This window comes from Mustela erminea, chromosome 6, assembly GCF_009829155.1.
Source record: "Mustela erminea isolate mMusErm1 chromosome 6, mMusErm1.Pri, whole genome shotgun sequence".
NCBI lineage: Eukaryota > Metazoa > Chordata > Mammalia > Carnivora > Mustelidae > Mustela > Mustela erminea.
The window spans coordinates 31,128,308-31,149,494 of record NC_045619.1 but is presented as its reverse complement, the minus strand read 5'-3'; the positions used below and the strand labels follow the sequence as shown (position 1 = coordinate 31,149,494).

The 21,187-nt window shown below is 34.1% G+C and overlaps 2 protein-coding genes across 7 annotated transcripts in view; both read right to left on the bottom strand.

Annotated features, from left to right (window-relative positions):
* The window catches only part of CEP290 (centrosomal protein 290), a 96,676-nt gene that overhangs the window by 70,378 nt on the left and 5,111 nt on the right, over positions 1–21,187 (bottom strand). For 4 of the 6 annotated variants that reach the window (XM_032346819.1, XM_032346820.1, XM_032346818.1 and 1 more), the window contains exons 6-17: positions 20,781–20,924; positions 16,851–16,904; positions 15,957–16,109; positions 15,387–15,569; positions 14,672–14,761; positions 12,220–12,342; positions 11,267–11,390; positions 7,019–7,191; positions 5,571–5,733; positions 3,239–3,339; positions 3,081–3,168; positions 1,521–1,633 (exon numbers count right to left, since the gene is read on the bottom strand). In XM_032346819.1, coding sequence (XP_032202710.1) covers positions 1,521–1,633; positions 3,081–3,168; positions 3,239–3,339; positions 5,571–5,733; positions 7,019–7,191; positions 11,267–11,390; positions 12,220–12,342; positions 14,672–14,761; positions 15,387–15,569; positions 15,957–16,109; positions 16,851–16,904; positions 20,781–20,924 — 1,509 coding nt within the window. Of the gene's footprint in view, positions 1–1,520; positions 1,634–3,080; positions 3,169–3,238; positions 3,340–5,570; positions 5,734–7,018; positions 7,192–11,266; positions 11,391–12,219; positions 12,365–14,671; positions 14,762–15,386; positions 15,570–15,956; positions 16,110–16,850; positions 16,905–20,780; positions 20,925–21,187 lie in introns of those variants that run through there. The other 2 variants (XM_032346824.1, XM_032346822.1) reach the window with 2 other exon arrangements.
* LOC116593057 lies at positions 8–1,509 on the bottom strand. The gene is made up of 2 exons (XM_032346830.1): positions 565–1,509; positions 8–353 (listed from the first exon to the last, which is right to left on the bottom strand). The coding sequence occupies exons 1-2, from the start codon at positions 1,225–1,227 to the stop codon at positions 252–254; spliced, it is 765 nt and encodes a 254-aa protein (XP_032202721.1). The 5' UTR covers positions 1,228–1,509; the 3' UTR covers positions 8–251.

The window sequence follows — 21,187 nt, the reverse complement described above, 5'->3', positions numbered from 1 at the left end:
ACAAAGAATAAAATTGATTTTTTAAACAAAATATCACTATAGTTTTCAAGTTAAAAAATTTTGACTAATTGAGGTGTAATACACCAGAGATAAGCTATTACAGTAGTAATAACAATAAAACCCAAAAGGTAGAACAGCTGGTGGTCTTGCTCCCACTTTCTCTCTTTACCCACTCCCACAGCAAAAGGCAAAGAAATATAATGAAAGTTTTTGTCTTTAGTACCACAATCATCTCTTTTAATAGTCTGCCTTTATACTACCTGTTCTGCCTGGGTTCTATGACGTTCAAGCTCTATTTCTGCACTTCTATTCTGTGCTTCCTTGACCAATAAATCCTGTGCTATGACTTCATTCTAAAGGAATAATTAATAAATTAGGCAAGTCAATGATTTCATGTCAAACTCGCTGCATTTTTAAATTTTTAAAAAATGTGTATAAATTTATGTTATGTGCAAGCATAAAAAAATTCTTATTACAATTATTGCTTAGAGAACTTTGTTAGGAAAAAAAAAAAGAGTTAATAAAAAAGGTGATCTCAGTAACAGAATCTGGAGGAAAGCTCACCTGAGATCTAAGAAATACTAGTTCTCTCCGTAGCTGTTCTATAAGATTTTCAAGTGGATCTACCTGAGATGATTTTGATTGTGTAGTAATAGGCACATGGTCCAGAAGATTAACATCAAGTTTACTTTTCAAAATCTCTGTCTGTAAAGGCACTTCACTCTTTCTTAGATCTTCTTTCAAACTGGTATCAGCATATTTTATCTGGTTATGAACCTGTTCATCTTCTGATGTTGCTACTTGTGATTCATCCATGTCAGCTCTATTATCACGAATTTGTTCACAAAATATTGCAGATTTCTGCCTAAGTGATAACTTCTGGATTAAGTCTGAAGCTGTTGATAAGGCCTGTAAAGATGAACTGCTTTTCTGTGTGAAACTAGTCTTCTCAAGTGCCTGACAGCTTCTTGACACTTTCTTCATAGAGTAGTCAGAAAGAGAGTATAAGTAGTCATCTATTTCTTCATGCCTCTCCCTATTAAAGCTATTGACTAATGATTCTAGATTTCTTAGAGATTGTAGACATGGTGCTTTAAAAATCTCCTTTATTGTAATGGTTTCTGGAGGTGAATTATTATCTTTTACTTGTACAGATGAAGAAGGTTTAGTTAGAGAGACAAAAGGATCCACTTCACTTTCTACACTATGTTGAAATTCAGATAACATTCTTGATAATGATCCTATGGTGACATTCTCCTCTGGTTCATTCTGATATGACTGTGGAAAACCAAATGATGGTCTCCTATGTGGCAGCTCTATTTTATCTGAACTCTTAATCTGTATTTAGAGTAAATAAAATCTCATTAATCAATCTTTGGATCAACAGGTTATTTAAACTTTAAAAAAAAGTTATTTAACAACTATAAAAAGAAGCAATGTCCAAAATCAAGTAACTGGGGAAGAAATGAAAGCACTAATAGTAACATTTTTCTTCTCTTTGCCATAACAATACTGTTTACCTTTGATTGAGCTTCACTCATTGTTTTGAGGCTTGCAAAATCCAACTTCCTTTCTCCTATTCTATTTTCTTGAGAAAAGTTTTCAGTTAGGTTCAGGTCCTCAACAGTTAATCCTATATATAAAAGAATTAATAATTAGAAAGATAAAATAACTCTCTCATTATTCTAATTCTTAGAAAGTAAAATCAAGAGCTTTTAAGAAATATTTTATTCATATATTTGTCAAAGAGAGAAAGTGAGTGGGCACAGAAGCAGCGGGGAGCAGCAGGCAGAGGGTGAAGCAGACTCCCTGATGAGCAAGGAGCCCAATGCAGGACTCGATCCCAGGACCCTGGGATCATGACCCAAGCTGAAGGCAGACACCCAACCGGCTGAGCCACCCAAGCATCCCAGGAAAATCAAGTTTTAACTCAAACAAAAGGTAGAATATTTCCAAAATCCTTGATCCACATGTAGCCTATACAACCTCCTGATTTAGCTCACTTTTAATATTAATAATATGAGAAATTAATATGACTTTTATCTTCTCTTTAATTCTTTACACATTCTATACTTTAATATAGTAAGTACTGAAGTAGTTTAGAGACATATAAAATAGGTAAGAATCATGAATGAGTAAACTGGTTAATACATTAATAATTTAGGAAGTTTTGCCATCCTAGAAATTTTTTGATATATTATAGAGACTGTGATGATTTAAAAAAAATCAAAATAAACAAACCAAAAAAAAGAACAAAGCAACAAACAAAAAGCCCTTCATTATTCAAATACTTGTGGACTTGGGTGAAGCTAAAAAAAATTCCTTCTCGGGCGCCTGGGTGGCTCAGTGGGTTAAGCCTCTGCCTTCGGCTCAGGTCATGATCTCAGGGTCCTGAGATGGAGTCCCACATTGGGCTCTCTGCTTGGCAGGGAGTCTGCTTCCTTCTCTCTCTCTCTCTGCCTGCCTCTCTGCCTACTTGGGATCTTGCTCTGTCAAATAAATAAATAAAATCTTAAAAAAAAAAAAAAAAAGAAAAGAAATGATTCCTTAAAAAAAAAAAAAATTCCTTCTCTATGGTCTTCTTAGAAAAAGGCACTACAATTGCTATTACAAAACTTAACCAACTGTTCCCTTGATATCAAATAAGATAAAAATGTTAATTTTTATTCAATAAAACATTGCTTTCACTTAAAGAATAACGTACAAAGAAAGTTTTCAATGTACTGCTTTTAAGGAAGATATTAACAGCAACAGATACCAATATAGAAATTACTAAATATCATCATTATTGATCATAGCATATTAGGATTGTGTGGGAGTTAAAAGACTATACTGTAAAGTTTTCAAAAGTCAATGATTCTGAAGTTTTGTTCAATTATTTCATTGTGTTTTTTCTGTTTTTGCCTGTTTCAGATTAAGGACAGAAATCAATGATAATTAAATACTCTTCATCAGGCCATTATTTCATTTATTAAGCTTGCAGCAGAATCATTATAATATATATAAGATACAAAAAATTTCAGCTCCAGACAATTCATTTTCCAATGATTCTTTCAACGATTTGGAATAACCGCATATACCTGAAGCTGCAGCTCTTTTTCCTCTTTCTTGAGCCATCTGGCGAATTTTTTTTTTCAGATCCAGTCGTTCTTCCTCTAGACTTTCAATCTATGAATTACAAATTATTAGTATTTCTTTTGGTTCAAACAGAAAATAACTAATTGACTATCACACTTGCCTCTTTCAAAAGAATCTGGTTTTCAGCTCTGTACTGCTGCTGTTTTAGGCTTTTACTATTTCTAAATTCAGTTAAATCAATCATTGTCTTCGGTTCGAGGCCTAAAATAAAAAGCAATATAATTAAAAACTTACCAACATTCAAATGAGCTATAAAAATTCACAAAGCAATTGGTTATCATCAACCAAATGGTTACAATTTATTCAGCTCACATCACTCAAGAATGAGGTACTATTTGTGCAAGCATTTCCAGATATTTGAACTATAACCTTATAAGTCAACATAATTTTATCACAATTATTAATAGAAGTCCTGAAAAAATACATCAGGATCTGTCTTCTTCTCCATGTTAGATTGTCACAAAAGTACTAGAATGTATTAAGTCAAAACAGAAGTTATGGAATAAAAGACTTGTGCTCAATTCCCACTTTCAATTATTAACGAAGTTGTAGGAATAATACTGCATTTCTTTTTCTTTCTTTCTTTCTTTGGCTTGTTGTCAAGGTGTTAAAAAATTAATCCATATAAGGTCCTTAGTCCAATGCCTGGGACATAGTAGTCATTATTAATATCAGGATCAACTATATTACCACATGAGTCTGATGCCCCCATCGTTCCTCTCTCTTAACTTACTATTACTAAGTAGATATGAAGATTGTCTTAAGCAAGTATAAGACAAGATGTGGAAGCTTTAAAATGCAAAAGGGACATCTGGGTGGCTCAGTCAGTTAGGCACCTAACTTCAGTTCAAGTCATGATCTCATGGTCCTGGGATGGAGCCCACGTTGGACTCGTGGCTCCGCAGGGAGACTGCTTCTCCCTCTGTCCTTCTCACTGCTGGTGTGTGTGCTCTCTCTCTCTCTCTTTCTCTCAAATAAAATCTTTTAAAATAAAATATAGGAAATCTGGTGTTTGTGGGAGCTATCTAATTCGTTCAGTCAGCTTCAGCAACTTCCAGTTTGAAGTCAGCTGTGACCCAGCAGGTAAAGTTGATCAGAAGGCTAACTTGGGGTACTGGCATGATTCTGCATCCTACTTAGATATGTTTTCATAAATAAATCACCTTCATAAAAATTTTATTTTTCCTTCCTATAGAACATAGTTTTCACAAATGATCACTTAATTCTAAGAAAGCATTAATTGGTATTACCAAGTATAATAAAATCAATATTCAGATTTTTATTTTCACTTCAAAGTAGCAATTTAGATTGGACTGTGTAACCATCCCTCAGAACTACATACTGCTTAAAATATAACCTATGAGAAATTATACTAGTTACCAAGCATGCTTAGATAAAGTCTTAAGAAAAACATGAACTGACAATAGGCCTCTGGGGGACTGGACCATACGTCCTTGAAGCCCAGCAGCTGGGGATGCCTGGCTTGCTCAGGGTGAACGCTGCCTGCTTCATTTTTCTGTTATCTCCCCTTCCCTGGAACATCAGCAATTAGTCAGAGAATCCTTTCGTTTGGGCTTAGCTCCCTATAGGTCATGTACTATGTAACCAGACATACTTTGCCTTTCTTCTTACATATTTACAAGACTCATGGTCAATGTGTAATCTACTCCAGCTTTGTTGGTTGTTACCCACTTTCTAATAAATATGAGACTGAGGAGTTGTTCGGGGCGACAGTCATTTCTGTCGTCCCTTGCTACCATTCTCTTGCAGCTGACTTGTTTGTGCCTCATTCTTCTTCCCTGCGCTGTCAGGAGGCGGCAGGACTGTCATGATTCAATATGCAAATGAGTTACACTAAATGAACTATTTATTGAAATCAATAAACTCTCAAGCTATATTTACTAATTACTTCTTCGAATCAATAGTAACCTTAAAATACTCAACCAAAGTTAAATTTAAGCAGCATATATCATAAAAGTACTTAACCAGTACTTCCAAATGTCCTCATGAATTCATCTGAGTGAGAGTATTTTGCAAACCAAATGGGTCATACAGACCCTAACTTTGTTGAGGAAAAGGAAGGGGGGAAGTTAACTTCTAACATGTAGTATTAGTTTAGTAGACTTTCAGTTTTTAAACAAGGAATTGTTTTTAAGCAGTTTTTAAACAAGCAATTACTTGAAAAGATGCCAGACTGAATAAAGCAATGCTCCAGGCCAGCCCACCCACATCCCAAACCCATTAAATCTCTAGTCCCACTTCAATCAGAGCAGCTCCACTTTTGTTTTAAATATGCTTACAGAAGGGTTAATTTGGGGGGAAAAAAGTACATTCAGCTATTTAAAAATAATAATACATAAACAAAAAGAAAAATTTAAAAATGACTTGACAATTAGGATTGATCAAACTATGGATCGTAAAGGATGACTTACCCACACGCTCCCTAAGAGCCTCATTTTCATCAAGGAAATCATTGATCTTCAACTCAAGTTTATTGATTTCCTTTGTCAATACTTCAATCTCTCGATCTCTTATTTTAATTTGGTTTTTACAATTTTTTATTTCAATCACAGCTTCTTCTAAACCATATATTCCCTGAAAAATATCCAGTCCAAGTATAATGTAGTTTATTTGAATAAATTATCAAATTTATTTTCTTATTAAGTATGAGCGGAAGTACACATATAGGTAAGATTTGTGTCATGAAACTGTGCTTTTTATTGTGCTTTTAAAAAACAAATCCATTAATATGATGGAAAATGGAACAGCTGGAACTTCCAAGTATAGCATCCTAATGACAAAGTGACTCAGAGAATGACATAGAAAACATTTAACGAGGGGTGCCTGGGTTCAGTGGGTTAAGCACCTGACTCTTGGTTTCGGCTCAGGTCTGATCCAAAGGTTGTAAGATCAAGCCCAAAGTGAGTTCCACACTGGGCGTGGAGTCTGCTTAAGATTCTCTCTCTCCCTCTTCCCCACCACCACCCTGCTCTCTCTTTCTCCCTCTCATTCTCAAAATAAATAAAAAGATAAACAGACAAATAAATAAATAAATATAAAATTAGTGAATGTTGAGGGAAATTGGAAGGGGAGGTGAACCATGAGAGACTATGGACTCTGAAAAATAACCTGAGGGTTTTGAAGGGGTGGGGGGTGGGAGGTTGGGGGAGCCCAGTGGTGGGTATTAGGGAGGGCACGGACTGCATGGAGCACTGGGTGTGGTGCAAAAACAATGAATACTGTTACGCTGAAAAGAAATTAAAAAAAAAAAAATTAGTGAATGCTGACTGTGTATAAGATCATGCTAGGTAATTCTGGTCTTATGAAGATAAAGCAAATGTTCATGCCATCTCCAGGGAGATTCTTACCCATCCCCTAAATAAACAAACTAAAAACACTTAACAAAATATAGGAAAGGAATAATAAGAGTGAATCAGTAATAGCATTAGAATATACGAGTCATTAGTTGCCTTAGTGGTAATGAGATTTAAAAATACAAAAAGTACAAAGTAAGTACTGTGTGTTGACACAGTAGGCAGCAAAACTGTCCCTGAAATAACTTCTGGCAAATAAACCAGTGGTGTCACATCTATAATGCTGGCACAATGACACCACTTACAAAGAAACTAAACTTGTTGTCTCAACAAAGCTGATGATCTGGGCAAAATGTTTTGATCAAATGGCCAGAAAACAATTCTCCGGCTGAGAAGTAAATGCTGCTCTGACGTTTGAATACGGGAGTACAAACCAACCAAGATAACCTTTATCATAAAACACTTCTGGAACGTTTCTGAAGGTAAACGGTAATGGCACAGAACAGTCTAACTGTGAGTGGCAAGAATAATCTAAGCTCCTTGACTGACAAGATAAAAATACATACCGATTCATAATCTTTTAATCGCTTTAGTGTCTCAACTAGTTCTTTATCCTTTTCCCTAGCATCAGCCTCAGCCAGTTCAGCTGTTCTCTCAGCCTCTTTAGTTTTCTCTTCTAACATCTGAACCTTAGACTGAATTTTCATATAATGAGTCTGCTGGGAAAGAGTTGAAGCACCTACAGAGCAAAACAAAAACAAAAACAAAAATAAAACCACATGAATTACTTGAATTGATTACTTATTCCTTTAAGTCCCTGATTCCAATACCAGAATCAGGAAAAGTAGTATGTCACTTAAAAAGTCTCTTTATTATTATTTCTTTATATTTGAAAAATAAAATTTGTTTTCATCTTATTGACAGGACAAGCTTAAAAAGTTCAATAAAATCTTAGCTGAATGGCTGCAGATTATATAAGATTGCAAAACACAATGCTTTACAAAGAATGATCATTGTGGCAAAAACCACTAGCTATCTGTTCCCACTGTTCAAACTTTGTCCACTGTAACAGAAGAATGCAATTTTGGTTGGACACATGACCACATGAAATAAAGACTAAATTTCCAGTCACCCCAGCAGCTAGGTGTGGTCATGTGACCAATGGGATACAAGCAGACAAGCCATGTATTTCAGGAAATGATTTTAAAGGAGAGGAGTGAATCTTTTCTCTTTCCTCCTTCCTGCTAGATGGAATACAGATATTAAGTCTGGAACTCAAACACGGAGAACATGAGCTGGATACCACATGCTGAGATAGGCAGGGCAGCAAGATACAGGATGCCTGTTATCCCATATTTGGGCAGGTTATCACACCAACCCCAAACTAGTCACCTCCACTTTATTTATATCGTGGAAAAATACATTTCTATCCTGTCTAAAAGCTGCTATATTTGTTTTTTTCTGTTGCCTGCAGCTAAACTTAGTCTTAATAGCTAAAAAATCTCTACTTATATTTTCTTACCAAACTGCTGCTAGACCAAAATATAGCATTCCCATTATCAACACAAATCATTCTTATCCACCAAAAGTGTTCAGTGATTTATAGAGCATGTACTTATGTATAGGCATTGGGCTAGTGTGGGAAAGCATGCACATTTATAAGAAATGGGCCCTGTTTTCTGGAGTGAAAAGCCTAGATGGAGCATGTGAGAGGCTGAGGTGTCCCCAGTGTCCCCCTACTCTCATTTCTTCCATGTGGCCTGCCACAGCACATTTGCCTATCCTTTAGTGTGAGCCATTTGTCTCTTCCTGCCTCCTCCATCTTGCTGTTTGGGATGTAGATGTGAGGGTAACTCCACTTTGGATGAGACAGATGAGGTCAACACCCTGGATTGCCTAATTCTACACTATCACACAAGTGAGAAAAATAAACTTTTTTTTTTAAATTTTAAGAAATTTGAGAAAAATAAGCTTCTCTCTTGATTTTGCCACCATTTTTCAGATCTCTAGTTCTGATAGCTAAATATAATCCTAACCAATGGAAAGAAACACCATTAGCTGTCATATTTACAAGTTAATTTCAAGTATAGAGTATTTTCTAGTAGCCATACCTTCTGTGGACTTTAGGGATCTATGACTAGGGACAGACTGAAATGTCATTAGACAAGACCTCTTTCTTATCTGATAGAAGAGATCAACGGCCACTTTTTCTCCTGGTGGCTGGAATATGCAAAACCCACGGTATTGGTCACCCTTTTAAACAGTTTAAACCATGTCAAAGTATAATTCTAATAAATACATAATACACACTTATAGAAATAAGTATAACAAGTGGGCCTCGTTAGCTCAGCAATCATATTACATTTTTCTAGTCTGTTCACTTTTTCAGATGACGATTTTATAACTTTCTCTTTTCTTCTTCTCTCTCCTCACACTTCTAACACATCTTCCCCTATCCTTTCAGTTAAGAACCTCACTTTCTTGTTTCCTGAGCAAAGCGAAGCAATCAGTACAGAAGCTCCACCTGCTCTCACCATCAGGTCATCTCCAGTCACCTGCATCTGTATCTATGCACTCCACCTCCCTTGCTGTCACTATGGATGAATTCTTTGTGTTCCTAAGGCCCACTACCCCACTGGAACACTAGATGCCATCCCAAGGCCTTCTCAAGGATATTGCTCTAGCAGTTCTCTCTCTCTCTCCTGCTTCATCGATGCGTCAATTTTCTTCTTTAATGGATCTTTCTTTTCACCCAGAAGCATGATTATCTCTTCCATTTTAAGGAGAGAAATAGTTTTTGTCATGCCCCTTTCCCTTCAAGTCACTACCCCATTTTTCTCCTTCCCTTCATACAGTCCTCCTCAAAGGAGTCTCTAGATTGTTCTACGTCATCACTATCCATTTTCTCTTAAACCAAAAGTGACCAATGCTAAATCCACTGGTTAACTTTCAATGCTCATCTTGATTTATCAGCAGCACTGAATACAGCTCTGAACATGATTGCTTATTCTCTTCCTTGATGACATTCCTCATGTGGTTTTTCAGGACTCCACACATTCCTGATTTTCCTCCCACCTAGCCTCCTTTGGTTGCTCCTTTTCATCCCCTCAGCCTCTAAAGTAAAAGCATCCCTGGGCTCAATCTTTGCATTTTTCTTCTTAACATTTGTTCCTTTGATGATCTCCAGCTTCAGGACTTCAGTTACCATTTTTAGGTATATGGTTCCCAAATTTATGTCTTGAGATATAAATCTTGAGATATGTAAATAAATATATATAAATATATAAATCTTGAGATATAAATCTTGAGACTGGACTGTTATCCTAAACCTCAGACTTCTATATATACAAGTGCCTATTCAATACTTCCATTCAGATGTGTAGTGAGCATCTCGAACTTAACATGACCTGTTTAACTAAGTACCTGATCATTTCTAAACTTGCTGGAAACAGTCCTTCCCAGTGTTCAGAACGGAAGTTCTGATAACTCTCTCACACCCTACATCTGATCTGCTAGCAAACTGCGTTTCCATCACCTTCAAAATACATCCTGAACTGACTGCAACAACCCTACTGCTACCCACATGCTCTAAGCTACCAGCACCTCTTCAGATTACTCCAACAGTCTCATAATAGGTTTGCCTGCTTCTGTCCTTGCTACTCCTGTGATCTACTGCAGACACAGTCTAAGTCAAATTATTTCACTCCTGTCTTCAGAAACTTTCTTTGGTGCTTCTTCTCACTCAAAATAAAAGCCAAAGTCCTCACAGTGAATTGTTAAGTCGCTATATGACATGGCTCCGGTTACCTCTCTGATCTATCTCATCACCTACTACTGCCCCACCTGCCCACTGTTCCAGCCAAAAAGGCTTCTTTTTGTTCTTCAACACACTCAGTATATTCCTACTTTATACTATATATGTCTTCATATATATATACACACTATATATGCCTTTATACTTATTCCCACTGTTTAAGAACATCTGCTTGGCTTAATACCTCACTTCCTAAAAGTGTTGGAGTATCTCCTCAATGAGGCTTTTGCTTCACTAAATTACAACCACATTTCCAACGAAAGGTAGTATGTCCCAGGGTAGGGAGAATAAGATGAGACATTAAGTTGGGTACAGTTCATTCAAATGCTGACAAGTCAAATGACGTCTGAAAACTATCTACAATGCTGCCACATTGATCAAAATTTCATTCTATTCTTTGTTAATTATTTAAAAAGGGGATAAATAACTATACTCAATTACATCACTTTTCATTTCTTTCATATAACTAATATGGTAATAAAGGTTAATGTAATTTCCATTGCAGAAATATTACAGAAAGTATCTCCATCACTAATAAATTTAAACACTAATAATATATGCAGTTTATAATATACAGTTAATACACATAAAGTCATTTTTTAAAATGATAAAATCCAAAAAGAAAAATCAATATATATCTATTGACATAATTTAATAAAAATAAAATACTTAAAAATTGGTAAATAAAATAGCTTTGTATGCTTATTTTTTTATTAACATAAAATGTACTATTTGTTTCAGAGGTACAGGTCTGTGATTCATTAGTCTTACACAATTCAAAGCACTCACCATAGCACATACCCTCCCCAATGCCCATCACCCAGCCACCCCATCCCTCTCATGCTCCTCCCCTCCAGCAACCCTCAGTTTGTTTCCTGAGACCAAGAGTTTCTTAAGGTTTGTCTCCCTCTCTGGTTTCATCTTGTTTCATTTTTCCCCTCCCTTCCCCTATGGTCCTCTATCTTGTTTAACTTTGTATGCTTATTAAACACTGAATTACCTTTGTTTCTTTGAAGCTCATTTTTCAAATCTTCAATAATGAAAGTATTTTTTTCCATTTCTTTTGTATATTGTTCTACTTGCTCAGTGAGCATCTTAATTTGACTATCTCGTTCTTGTACACCCTATAAAATATTTTTGAACATTACGTATTATTTCTTCATGGATATTAACATACATTTTAAAAGTAAGGAAAAAAAGTAAATCTTATGTTTATATATATATAATATACATATATACATAATACATATTTTGGGGGTCAAAACTATGTCCTGTACTACTTTGTATACCTCAACTGAACGTTAGACACACTGATGTCACTCTAAAACTTACAGATAGATATAAGAGCTAACTAACATCCTGGCAAAGGGAATTCCAGAACTCTCTAATATTTATGGCGTCTTCTGACTCCTTTCATGTTACCCTTCCTCATGACCCACCCATTTCTATCTTCTGCCCTGTGGTACTTCTTTCAAAATACTGTCTCTTGCAATTGTTCTTATCCTCCAAATACTTTCTAAATGTTCCCCTTTCTTCCAGACTATGACTATAGAGCAGATAACGGAAATATAACTTCTACATGAGTATATTTGTACTAAAAATAAAATTTAATGTAACACAAATTATAACGATGCTTTTAGCTTTCTTCACATTACACAGGATATTTCAGCACCAACATATAATATAATAAATGTTAACAACAGGGTATGAAGATATACTTAAGTTTCTAAAAGTTTTTAAGTTTCTTATTAAATAATTCCCAATCAAAACAATGTGTCTATTATCTAAAACAACATAGAAAAATACACAAAATAATTCTATTCCTGACTCTAAACTTAATTCTAATTGTTTCTTGTGACTGGACTTCAAACGACTTTTTATATCCCCCATAGTGTAAGCCACTAGGTTAGACACATTGTCTACTTCAATAAACCAAATTTTGAAAGGTTTTACCTGTTGTAGAGCCATAACATTACTTTTATCAGCATCAAGTTGGGCATTTTTCAATTTCTCCCTCAGGTTATGTAACATTTGCTGATATTCAATAATTTCATCATCTTTAGAAGACAAAATTAGCTAGATATAAACAACATAGGATCTGTTACATAAGAGGAAAATTAATAAATCATTTTTCACTTATGACAAATACTCTAATATATATCATTAGCCAGGAAATAAAATTCACATTGAAGTGAGTAAGTAGCAGCAACTATTTGCATAATCATTGTTCTTTTTGGTTGTACAATCTTAAGTTCAAAGAAGAAATGATTTAAAAATATACAGTATAATTTTCACTGTTTTAGAAATTCAATCTTTAAACAATCTCAAACTTTCAAAACCCATTCCTAAATAAGAATTATAAATACCTTCGTGAAACTACCAGGAAGTTTGTACAATTAATTTTTATGGAGAAAACCTTAAAATGTCACTGAATGAAGGTGTCTTGTGTTCTCTGCTAGAAGAACCAACTTATAATTTATAAATTTACCACAGAGCCAATAAAATAAGATTTTTAAGAACTATTTCTAAAATTCATATTGAAAAAACATGTTCACAAGTGTCTAAAAACTGAAAAATGGTTTTCTCAAATATTTAAACATAACAATAACTATAACAAGGACCCATGTTTAGAAAAAAGATTGATCAATATAAAGCAGAGAGTCTAAAAATAAATTCAAATCCAACAAGCATGTCAAATGTAATAAAAATGAAACCGTATTTCAGTAGGAAAAAGATAAAATGTTCAATAAATAATGTTTGGACAACAGACTAGGTCTGCTGAAACCATACCTCACTCTCCATGCTAAAACTTATTACATATGCTTCAAAAACTTAAATGTAAAAGATGAAACTAGGAGGTACTAAAAGAAAATAGAGAAAACAACTTTATACTCAGAACACTAATTATGACACAAAGTTCAAAAGTCACACAAAAAAATAAACTACATAATACAAAACAAAAACAAAAACTTCATGGCAAAAAATACCATAGAGTCAAAGACAAGTGTCAGACTGGATGTATGTATTTGGATATATATGACAACTTGTAGCAATTTAATCTACATCTTTGCAAAATAACAAATACATGAAGATATTCATTATAACGTTGTTTCTAATAGCAAACATCAGTAACCTGTTAAATATCACACCACATGATATCTATTAAATAAATATCTACAAAGAAAAATTAAAAAGCCACTAAAAAACCCAAAGCAATACTGTATATACTGATATAAATAATGTTTAAAAATATTAAGTGACAACGAAGTACAGAAGAACACATATACTACCATCTCTCCCCCCAAAATTAAATAGGATGCAAAACCTTTTTTTTTCCCAGGGGTCAGGAGACTCAATCAACAGTAAAATTTGGTCTGCTGCTTGTTTTTGTCAAGTTACATTGCAAAACAGCCTTGCTCATTCATTTATGTATGGTGTATGTCTGCCTTCATGTTATATAAGAGAGTTTAATTACACCAGAGACCAGATGGTCTAAAATATTTACTCTCTGCACTTCTTATACAAAATGTACTGACCCCTGATTGATTCGATAGTGCATCATTGCCACTGCTACTGCTTTTGTTTAAAATACAGGTTACCTGAACTTCCCAGATAAACAAATCCAAAGAGCCAACAAGATTTATGAGCTCTGTTAGAAACAATGACTACAGAAGTGATAGCTTTTAAAATTAGATTTATTCAGAATTGTTTTAGACTTTTTCCAAAATATACAGTCATCATAATGCTAGCTTCTGACACAGTAAGGTCAGAGAATTTGGTTGGGGTTGGAGAGTGGAGAGGAGCAAGAAAGGTATATTATGAAAAACTTCTCAGATGATTCTAAAGGTCCCTTTCTTTATTCCCATTCCCACTGAAAACCAATAGTTGTATTGGTCTGAAGGAATTGAACCAGGAACTATAAATACACAATACATGGCAGCCATGAGTTATGTGAATATATTTTACTTAGAATTATTTATTTTAGATGACAAAAAAGTTTTAGACTTATACTACAAATAGGCTAAAGGACTACACAGGAGAGAGAGCTTAGTGCTTTTCTAACTAGGACATTTAATGCACTTTAAAATTGCCTGATAAAAACGTCACTAACTACCATAAGGCCTTTAAAGAAAACTCTGACTTTGAAATAAAAAATACAAATGAAAAACCCATTAGAGGGGCGCCTGGGTGGCTCAGTGGGTTAAAACCTCTGCCTTTGGCTCAGGTCATGATCCCAAGGTCCTGGGATCGAGCCCCACATCGGGCTCTCTGCTCAGCGGGGAGCCTGCTTCCTCTTCTCTCTCTCTGCCTGCCTCTCTGCCTACTTGTGATCTCTGTCTGTCAAATAAATAAATAAAATCTTAAAAAAAAAAAAAAAAACCATTAGATCAACTGAAAAAAGCACCTTCCACTCTTCTACTTTTGCATTGACAGCAGCCATGACTGGATCATCTTCTTCATTTTTTGCTTTCAGAAGATCTGTAAGCTCCTGCACCTAAAAGGCAACAATTATTTCAAGAATCATTGCAAAATAGTGCAATATATGCATATTTACACACACATTACACATATGCGGTATATATACTCATATACATACGTATATATACAGTACCAATGCATATTCATTATTGGAGCAATTCTGTATTTAGAGGTGATATTTAGTGGTTTCTGTATCATTACAGATGTATAACTGTCATTACTAGAGAATTATATTTTTGAGTATTATTCTATTTTTTACATTAATTTAATACCATGTAAAACATGAACAATGTATTGGTTTTCTGAAATTTATAGTGTATTTATTTTATAGTAAAAAACTTAACTTCAGGTCCACAGGACTTCTAGGCATTTTTAGTAGGAAAATCCCCATATTTATTAGTTTTCTAGGACTGGTATCTACACATTAATTCAGGTATCAACTACAAGGTATGCGTAAGGGCATTAGAGAAACACATATGGACAAACATATCAGCATGGCAACATATTACAGTAAAGGGTATATTATAGCATAAGACAAAAATTCATATCCTCGAAAGTTAAAGTACTTTTTAGTTTCACATAAATAGTAATGATACGATATGAAGTCTGCATGAATGAGTTAATCTAATAGCAATTCTTACTTGAAGCCGGTAATGATCATTTTCCTTTTTTAATTGGTCCATTATGTTATCTGTTTGATGGACGACAGCTTTCATCCTATTATACTCATCAGTCATCTTTTCCATCTCCTGTACGGACTCTTCTAGATTTTTTCTCATTTCTTGATTCTGAACTTCAATTTTTTCATTAGCTTCTGTTAAAGTCTAATGAAGTTAAAGACACTATGGTTAACCTAAGAAACTGTAATTTAAACTAAATTAAAATTAAACAGAGTCATAAGTGCCTGCTGGAGAATAGAGAATTCTTTAGAGATCGGTAGTAGCGATTGCTCTTGGCCAATGAAATCAAATTAACTATCAACAAAATTGTATCTAAAAAGCTTAGTTCTTCTCAATGCCCAAGACAGACATGTGAAATCAATGAATTTCCAAGATTTATTAACTTTAAAGATGCAATTTATTTCATGTTTCCAAATGCATAGTTGCAGATTTCTACTACAGAAGTTAACTGTAGGACCAGATACTAGGTTTACATTATAATAAAATTGAAGTTTTATAAGAATCATTGCCTTGAACCGACTTCTATTTTACCTGAATTTCATCCAGATACTGGACAAGTTCATAGTTTTTTTTAGACAATTGTGATCGGTAGTCACTGTCTTCTCCTCTTCTTGATAAAAGTGTTTCTTTTTGCGAATCTATTTGTTTCTGATAGTCAATAATATCCTGACGAAGTTGCTCATTCTGAAGGAGAGCAAATACAATATTCACTATCAAGAAACTATCCAGAGAAACAAAATTTCATCATCTAACTAGTTGATCTCAAAACATATCCTTAAATTCCCAAGGTCTCTCCACCCCTAAAGTCTCACCTTTTTCTTTAGGCGTTTGTTCTCCAGAAAAGAACAGGAAAAAGATAATTAGAAATGAGAAAGGCAATCCATAATTAAAATTAAGAATTAGAAATTAAAATAAAAAAGAGAAATTTTAGAAGGAGATATTATTTGGATAATCAATGAAAGCAAGAATATTAATTATCAACCAAAACAAAGACTACTTTGGTTATGTTAAAAAGATAAGAACTTCTAGAAGGATAAACAATGTACAAACATTATTTGGCTCAGAAGAACCAAATAATAAAGAATTTATAAGATTTCATGAGAAACAAAACATTTAAAAGAATACTGGGTAAAATAAGAGAAGACAGAAATCCAGTTTTTCAGCCAATTAGCAAAATAACAAAGAATGGCTAATGAAACAAAGCAAAATTTACCCACATAAAGTAAGAGAGGAATGTAGTACTTAATGGCCTCAACTTTCAATTTATTTTCTATTTCCCTGAGACAAATTCATATCACAAAATTAGGCAGCTTAAAAGCACCAGTTACTTAGAAGATTCCAGTTCTGGTTAGAGTATAAATTTATGAAAATTTTTTAATAGGTAACTTTGTTGAACTACCACAACTACTAAAATTTTTTACCAACCTCTCTTCTTAATTTGCTGTTTTCATTTTCCGCTTCCTCATTTCGAAGAGCCAACTAAAACAGAAAAAAAAAAAAAATAAGGTTCAGCAGTAATTCAATATAAAATTAGGTTTTCAGCTGATCAATTTAAATTCTAAATTCTCTCCAGTGAAGCAGAGAATGATTAACTACTAAGGATTTAGTTGATCATGTTGATCAAACATGAATAACAAACCAAAATTTGTGAAATCTAAGGATTATGAAAACAAAACAGGTTGAGTAAAAAATTAAAAAAAAAAAACCCAAAAAACTAAAACCAAAACTCTAACCAAAGGATACAGAAACAAAATAACACACACATTATCCCCTCACCCCCAAAACCTAATGAGTAATTTTCTGTCAAAGACCTTTAACATTTTGCAGTTCTTCTATATCAGAGCTAGAATACTCTTTGCTCTAGTGAGCATTTAAATTACTTAGAAATATAAGGCAGCACAACATAATGGTTAAAAGGAAGCAATCTGAAATCAAACTGGCCCAAGTTGATATTCTTTGTCTACCAGTTTCTGGTGGAATATGAAAAAGTGATTTACCATCTCTTAAATCCAACTTTCCCATCTCATATGTTGATGTAAAAATTAAGTATGATGTGTATGAAGTCCTTAGCACAACGTTCAGTGCATGAAGTAACAAAAATTTATGGAGTGCTTTCTTCTCCTCACATAAATGATTTGATTTCTTTGTGACTCTTTTGTTTCTCAAAACAGGCAAATACTATACCTATCATCACATTTTTTTTTATCCATTGTCCAAACCCCATCCTTCTTATGGCCTTTCATTTTTTTCCCTTATTCAAGAGAAAGTAAAATTCTCAGTGGCTTGCAATTAAAATATAGTTAAATGTCTATAATAAATAAGCATATGCAGTATGTGATCCTTGACGGAACCTTGGATATTGGGCGGAGGGACTATGAAAGGCAGTATAAGGCCAACAGAAAAAAAAAAAAAATGCAATTACAGACTAGATATAAGGGTACTGAATAAATATTAAATTTCCTGCATATGGTAGTTATATAGCAGTTATGTTAGGGAATACTCCTCTTTTTCAGAGAGACATGCTTAAATATTTTAGTGTGCAGTATCATGGTATCTGCAGTTAACTCTCAAATGGCTCAGCAAAGAGAAGAAGAGAAATATGTGTGTACAAAGATACTGATGGAGAGAGAAAGTAAATGTGGCAAAGTTTTGACAACTGGTGCATCTATATGAAGAGCATATGAATATTTATTCCTTATCTTACAATATTTATGAAGGTTTGATAGTTTTCAAAATAAGAAGTTTAAAGAAAGTTTATTAATAAAATGCAAAATGCTATACAAATCTCAAGAGAGATTTTACCTATTACTACTGTCATCATCAACATGGTCACCTGAGAATTAAGAAATAGTCCCATTGGGTTTTGAACTGGAAAATTTTAACAAGACAAGAAATGTCAAGAACTTAACACTGAAGCATTTAGCACTATTGATGCTCTTTTCCCTTAGTTTTTCAAACATCACATTCTTGATTTTTGTATTTTCTTGTGCTGTTCCTTGAAGTACTTCTTCCTATTTCTTTAGACATTTCTCAGAGATCTCCCTTACAGTCATTTCTATGGCTTCTTAGCCATGTTCTTAATTCACAAATCTTCATCATCCACCCAGCGTCTTTCATGAATTCCAAATCCAATTATCCTTTTTCAATATGCCCACTGTGTCCTCAAACTCAACATGTACAAAAGTGAAAACTGAAGTAATAATCACACACCTTCTAACTCCTCTGGCGTCTCTACTTAACGAATGACACTATCTCCTTACCCAGCGGCCCAATGCAGAAAACTCTCCATTCCTCCCTCTCCTCTGACAACCAGTCATTCACACATCCAATTACACCTACATCTCTAAAGTGTTTCTATCTCTTAATCCCTTGAGTCATGCCTTTAATTAGTCCATCATCAGCTCCTGCCTGAGTTAGCACAGATGTCCCCTTACTCTTCTCTTCAATCCATTCCCTGTAAAGCTGAATAAACTTCCTAAGTATAGATCTGATCATGATATTCTTTATTCAAAATTTTCATTGGCTCCTTTTAGGAAAAAGACCCAATACCTCAGCAACCAACCTCTGCTTACCTCTCCAGAGGATCACAAATGTTTAAATAAGAAGGGCAGGATAGTACAGTGGTTTAGAGCATAAACTCACTGAAAAAATTTGGATTCAAATCCTGGTTTTATCACTTACTGTTTCTGTAACCATGGACAATTACTTATCCCTCCTGTGTCTCAGTTTCCTCATCTGTAGCATGGGGAAATGTTATCTATCTCATATGATAAGTATGAAATGAAGAATAATTAATTAGTCCATATAAAATATCTGGCACATAGTAAGTATTCTACACTAGCTCTTTTTACCTATATTTCAGCCAAAATGAGTAACTGCAGTTCCCTGAACTCACCATGCCATCTCATCCCTCCAGATCTTAGCAAACGCTTTGTTTTCAGCCCAGAATGCCCTTTCTTTAACCACCATGAATGTATACCCCATCCCTTTGCCAGACTAACTCCTATTACAGGTCTCAGTTTATAAATTACCTCAAGACTGATTTAGGTATCCCTCCCCAGAATATCCTCTGTATTACATTTATTATTGACAATGAATATAAAAAAAGCAGGGTATCATTGACTTCTGTATTCCTAGAACCCAACAGTTTCTGGCAAGCTATAAATTCTCAGTAAAGTGAATGACTGGTTAAGGACAAAGAAGAAATTGCCAACAACTCATATTCCATCTCAAGGAATCTAGCAACTGGAATAGTACAGGGACCATATATTCAAGTTTTCTTCATTTGTACCTATGAAGAAAGATAGCAGTCTAAGAATAGACAAGGTAGTTCTGATTAGCCAAGGTTACATGGTATGAATGAGAAAAAGTTGATTAATGTATGGGCTACACAGAAGAACAGTTCAGAAAACCAACAGTTCAGAAAATCCCTAACAAGCAATTCTATTACTGTACATCACAGTGATTATTAAGAAATCCATAAGTCTGCTATGTTTTATTGGGTCAACTAAACAGACAATCCTCTAAGAACTTATTTCTAACTTTTAGGTGCCATCAATCCATACTTTTTCACCACAAAAATTGTATGGATAAATCACTTTTACAAGAGTCTTCTAAATTATATTAAAAAAAAGATATATCAAGAAAAGGCATGTTTTTCCTTACAAATCAATTTATAACAAATTCTTTAAAACAGCAACAACACCTTATAACCATTGACATCTACTTAAAATTCACCACCTCCTATTTCTAAAAGAACAATGGACAAAATAAAATTATTAGGATATAATAAGACATTGACCTAGAGGACACAAAGGTAGAAAAAGCTTCTGGGAATCAGGGATGGGACAGTTACAACACTTAGGCAGCAGATTTGTATAAGTTTACTGACAGGTGAGGCAAAATAAGAAACATATTGTTTTCTGACAGGAATTAACAAAACCATCTGCGAAAAATTTTTTTTCCTCAAACTAAATTTAAGTGACTACTGCATGAATTATTTTATACATATAATTTTATTATATACATAAAAAGTACTAACTATATTTGTATAAAAGATGAAATGTCATACTTTAAAATATACATTGATTTATAAAATGCTGGCATTAACACAACTTCTTAAGATACTATACTTTTTTACATGTATTTATTGCACAAAGCAACGTACTTCTGAAAACAAGAAATTTGATTTAAAGATGTGATGACAACATGAATAGTGATATAAAGCCTTAGCGTTAAGTATGTATCAATTCTCACATAAAACATATAAATTGATAGTTAGCACTATAAAAAGTATAATCAGGTGTTTTTAGGTAACTCCATCAGTTAAAATTCATTGAGGAAAGTGTGCCTTACTTGTTCATTAACCTTTTTCTCTTTCTCTAATTCCTTTTCCATGTCCTCCAATTCTCTATCTTTTTGTTCCAACTGTTTTTCAAGTTGGCGAATTTCATCACGTAAAAACCGAGTGTCACGTCCACCTGCAGACTGCTGGGCCATCTTAAAGTAATAAACCAAAAGTATAAATCAATCTCATTATAATCAGAGAATCAACAACAAGTTGACTTTATATTTGTATTACAATCAGCACCAGTTATTTAAAATCATGTTAGCCTAAGAACCTATTTTTAAAATTGTTTACTTAAGCTTTAGTCTGCAGACTGACATGCCCTTAAGCTTTTTCTGAGCCACCCACATCTAGGAATTGAATGTCGATCGCTCAGCACAAGCCACAGACACCAGACTAAACTGCACAGGCAGAG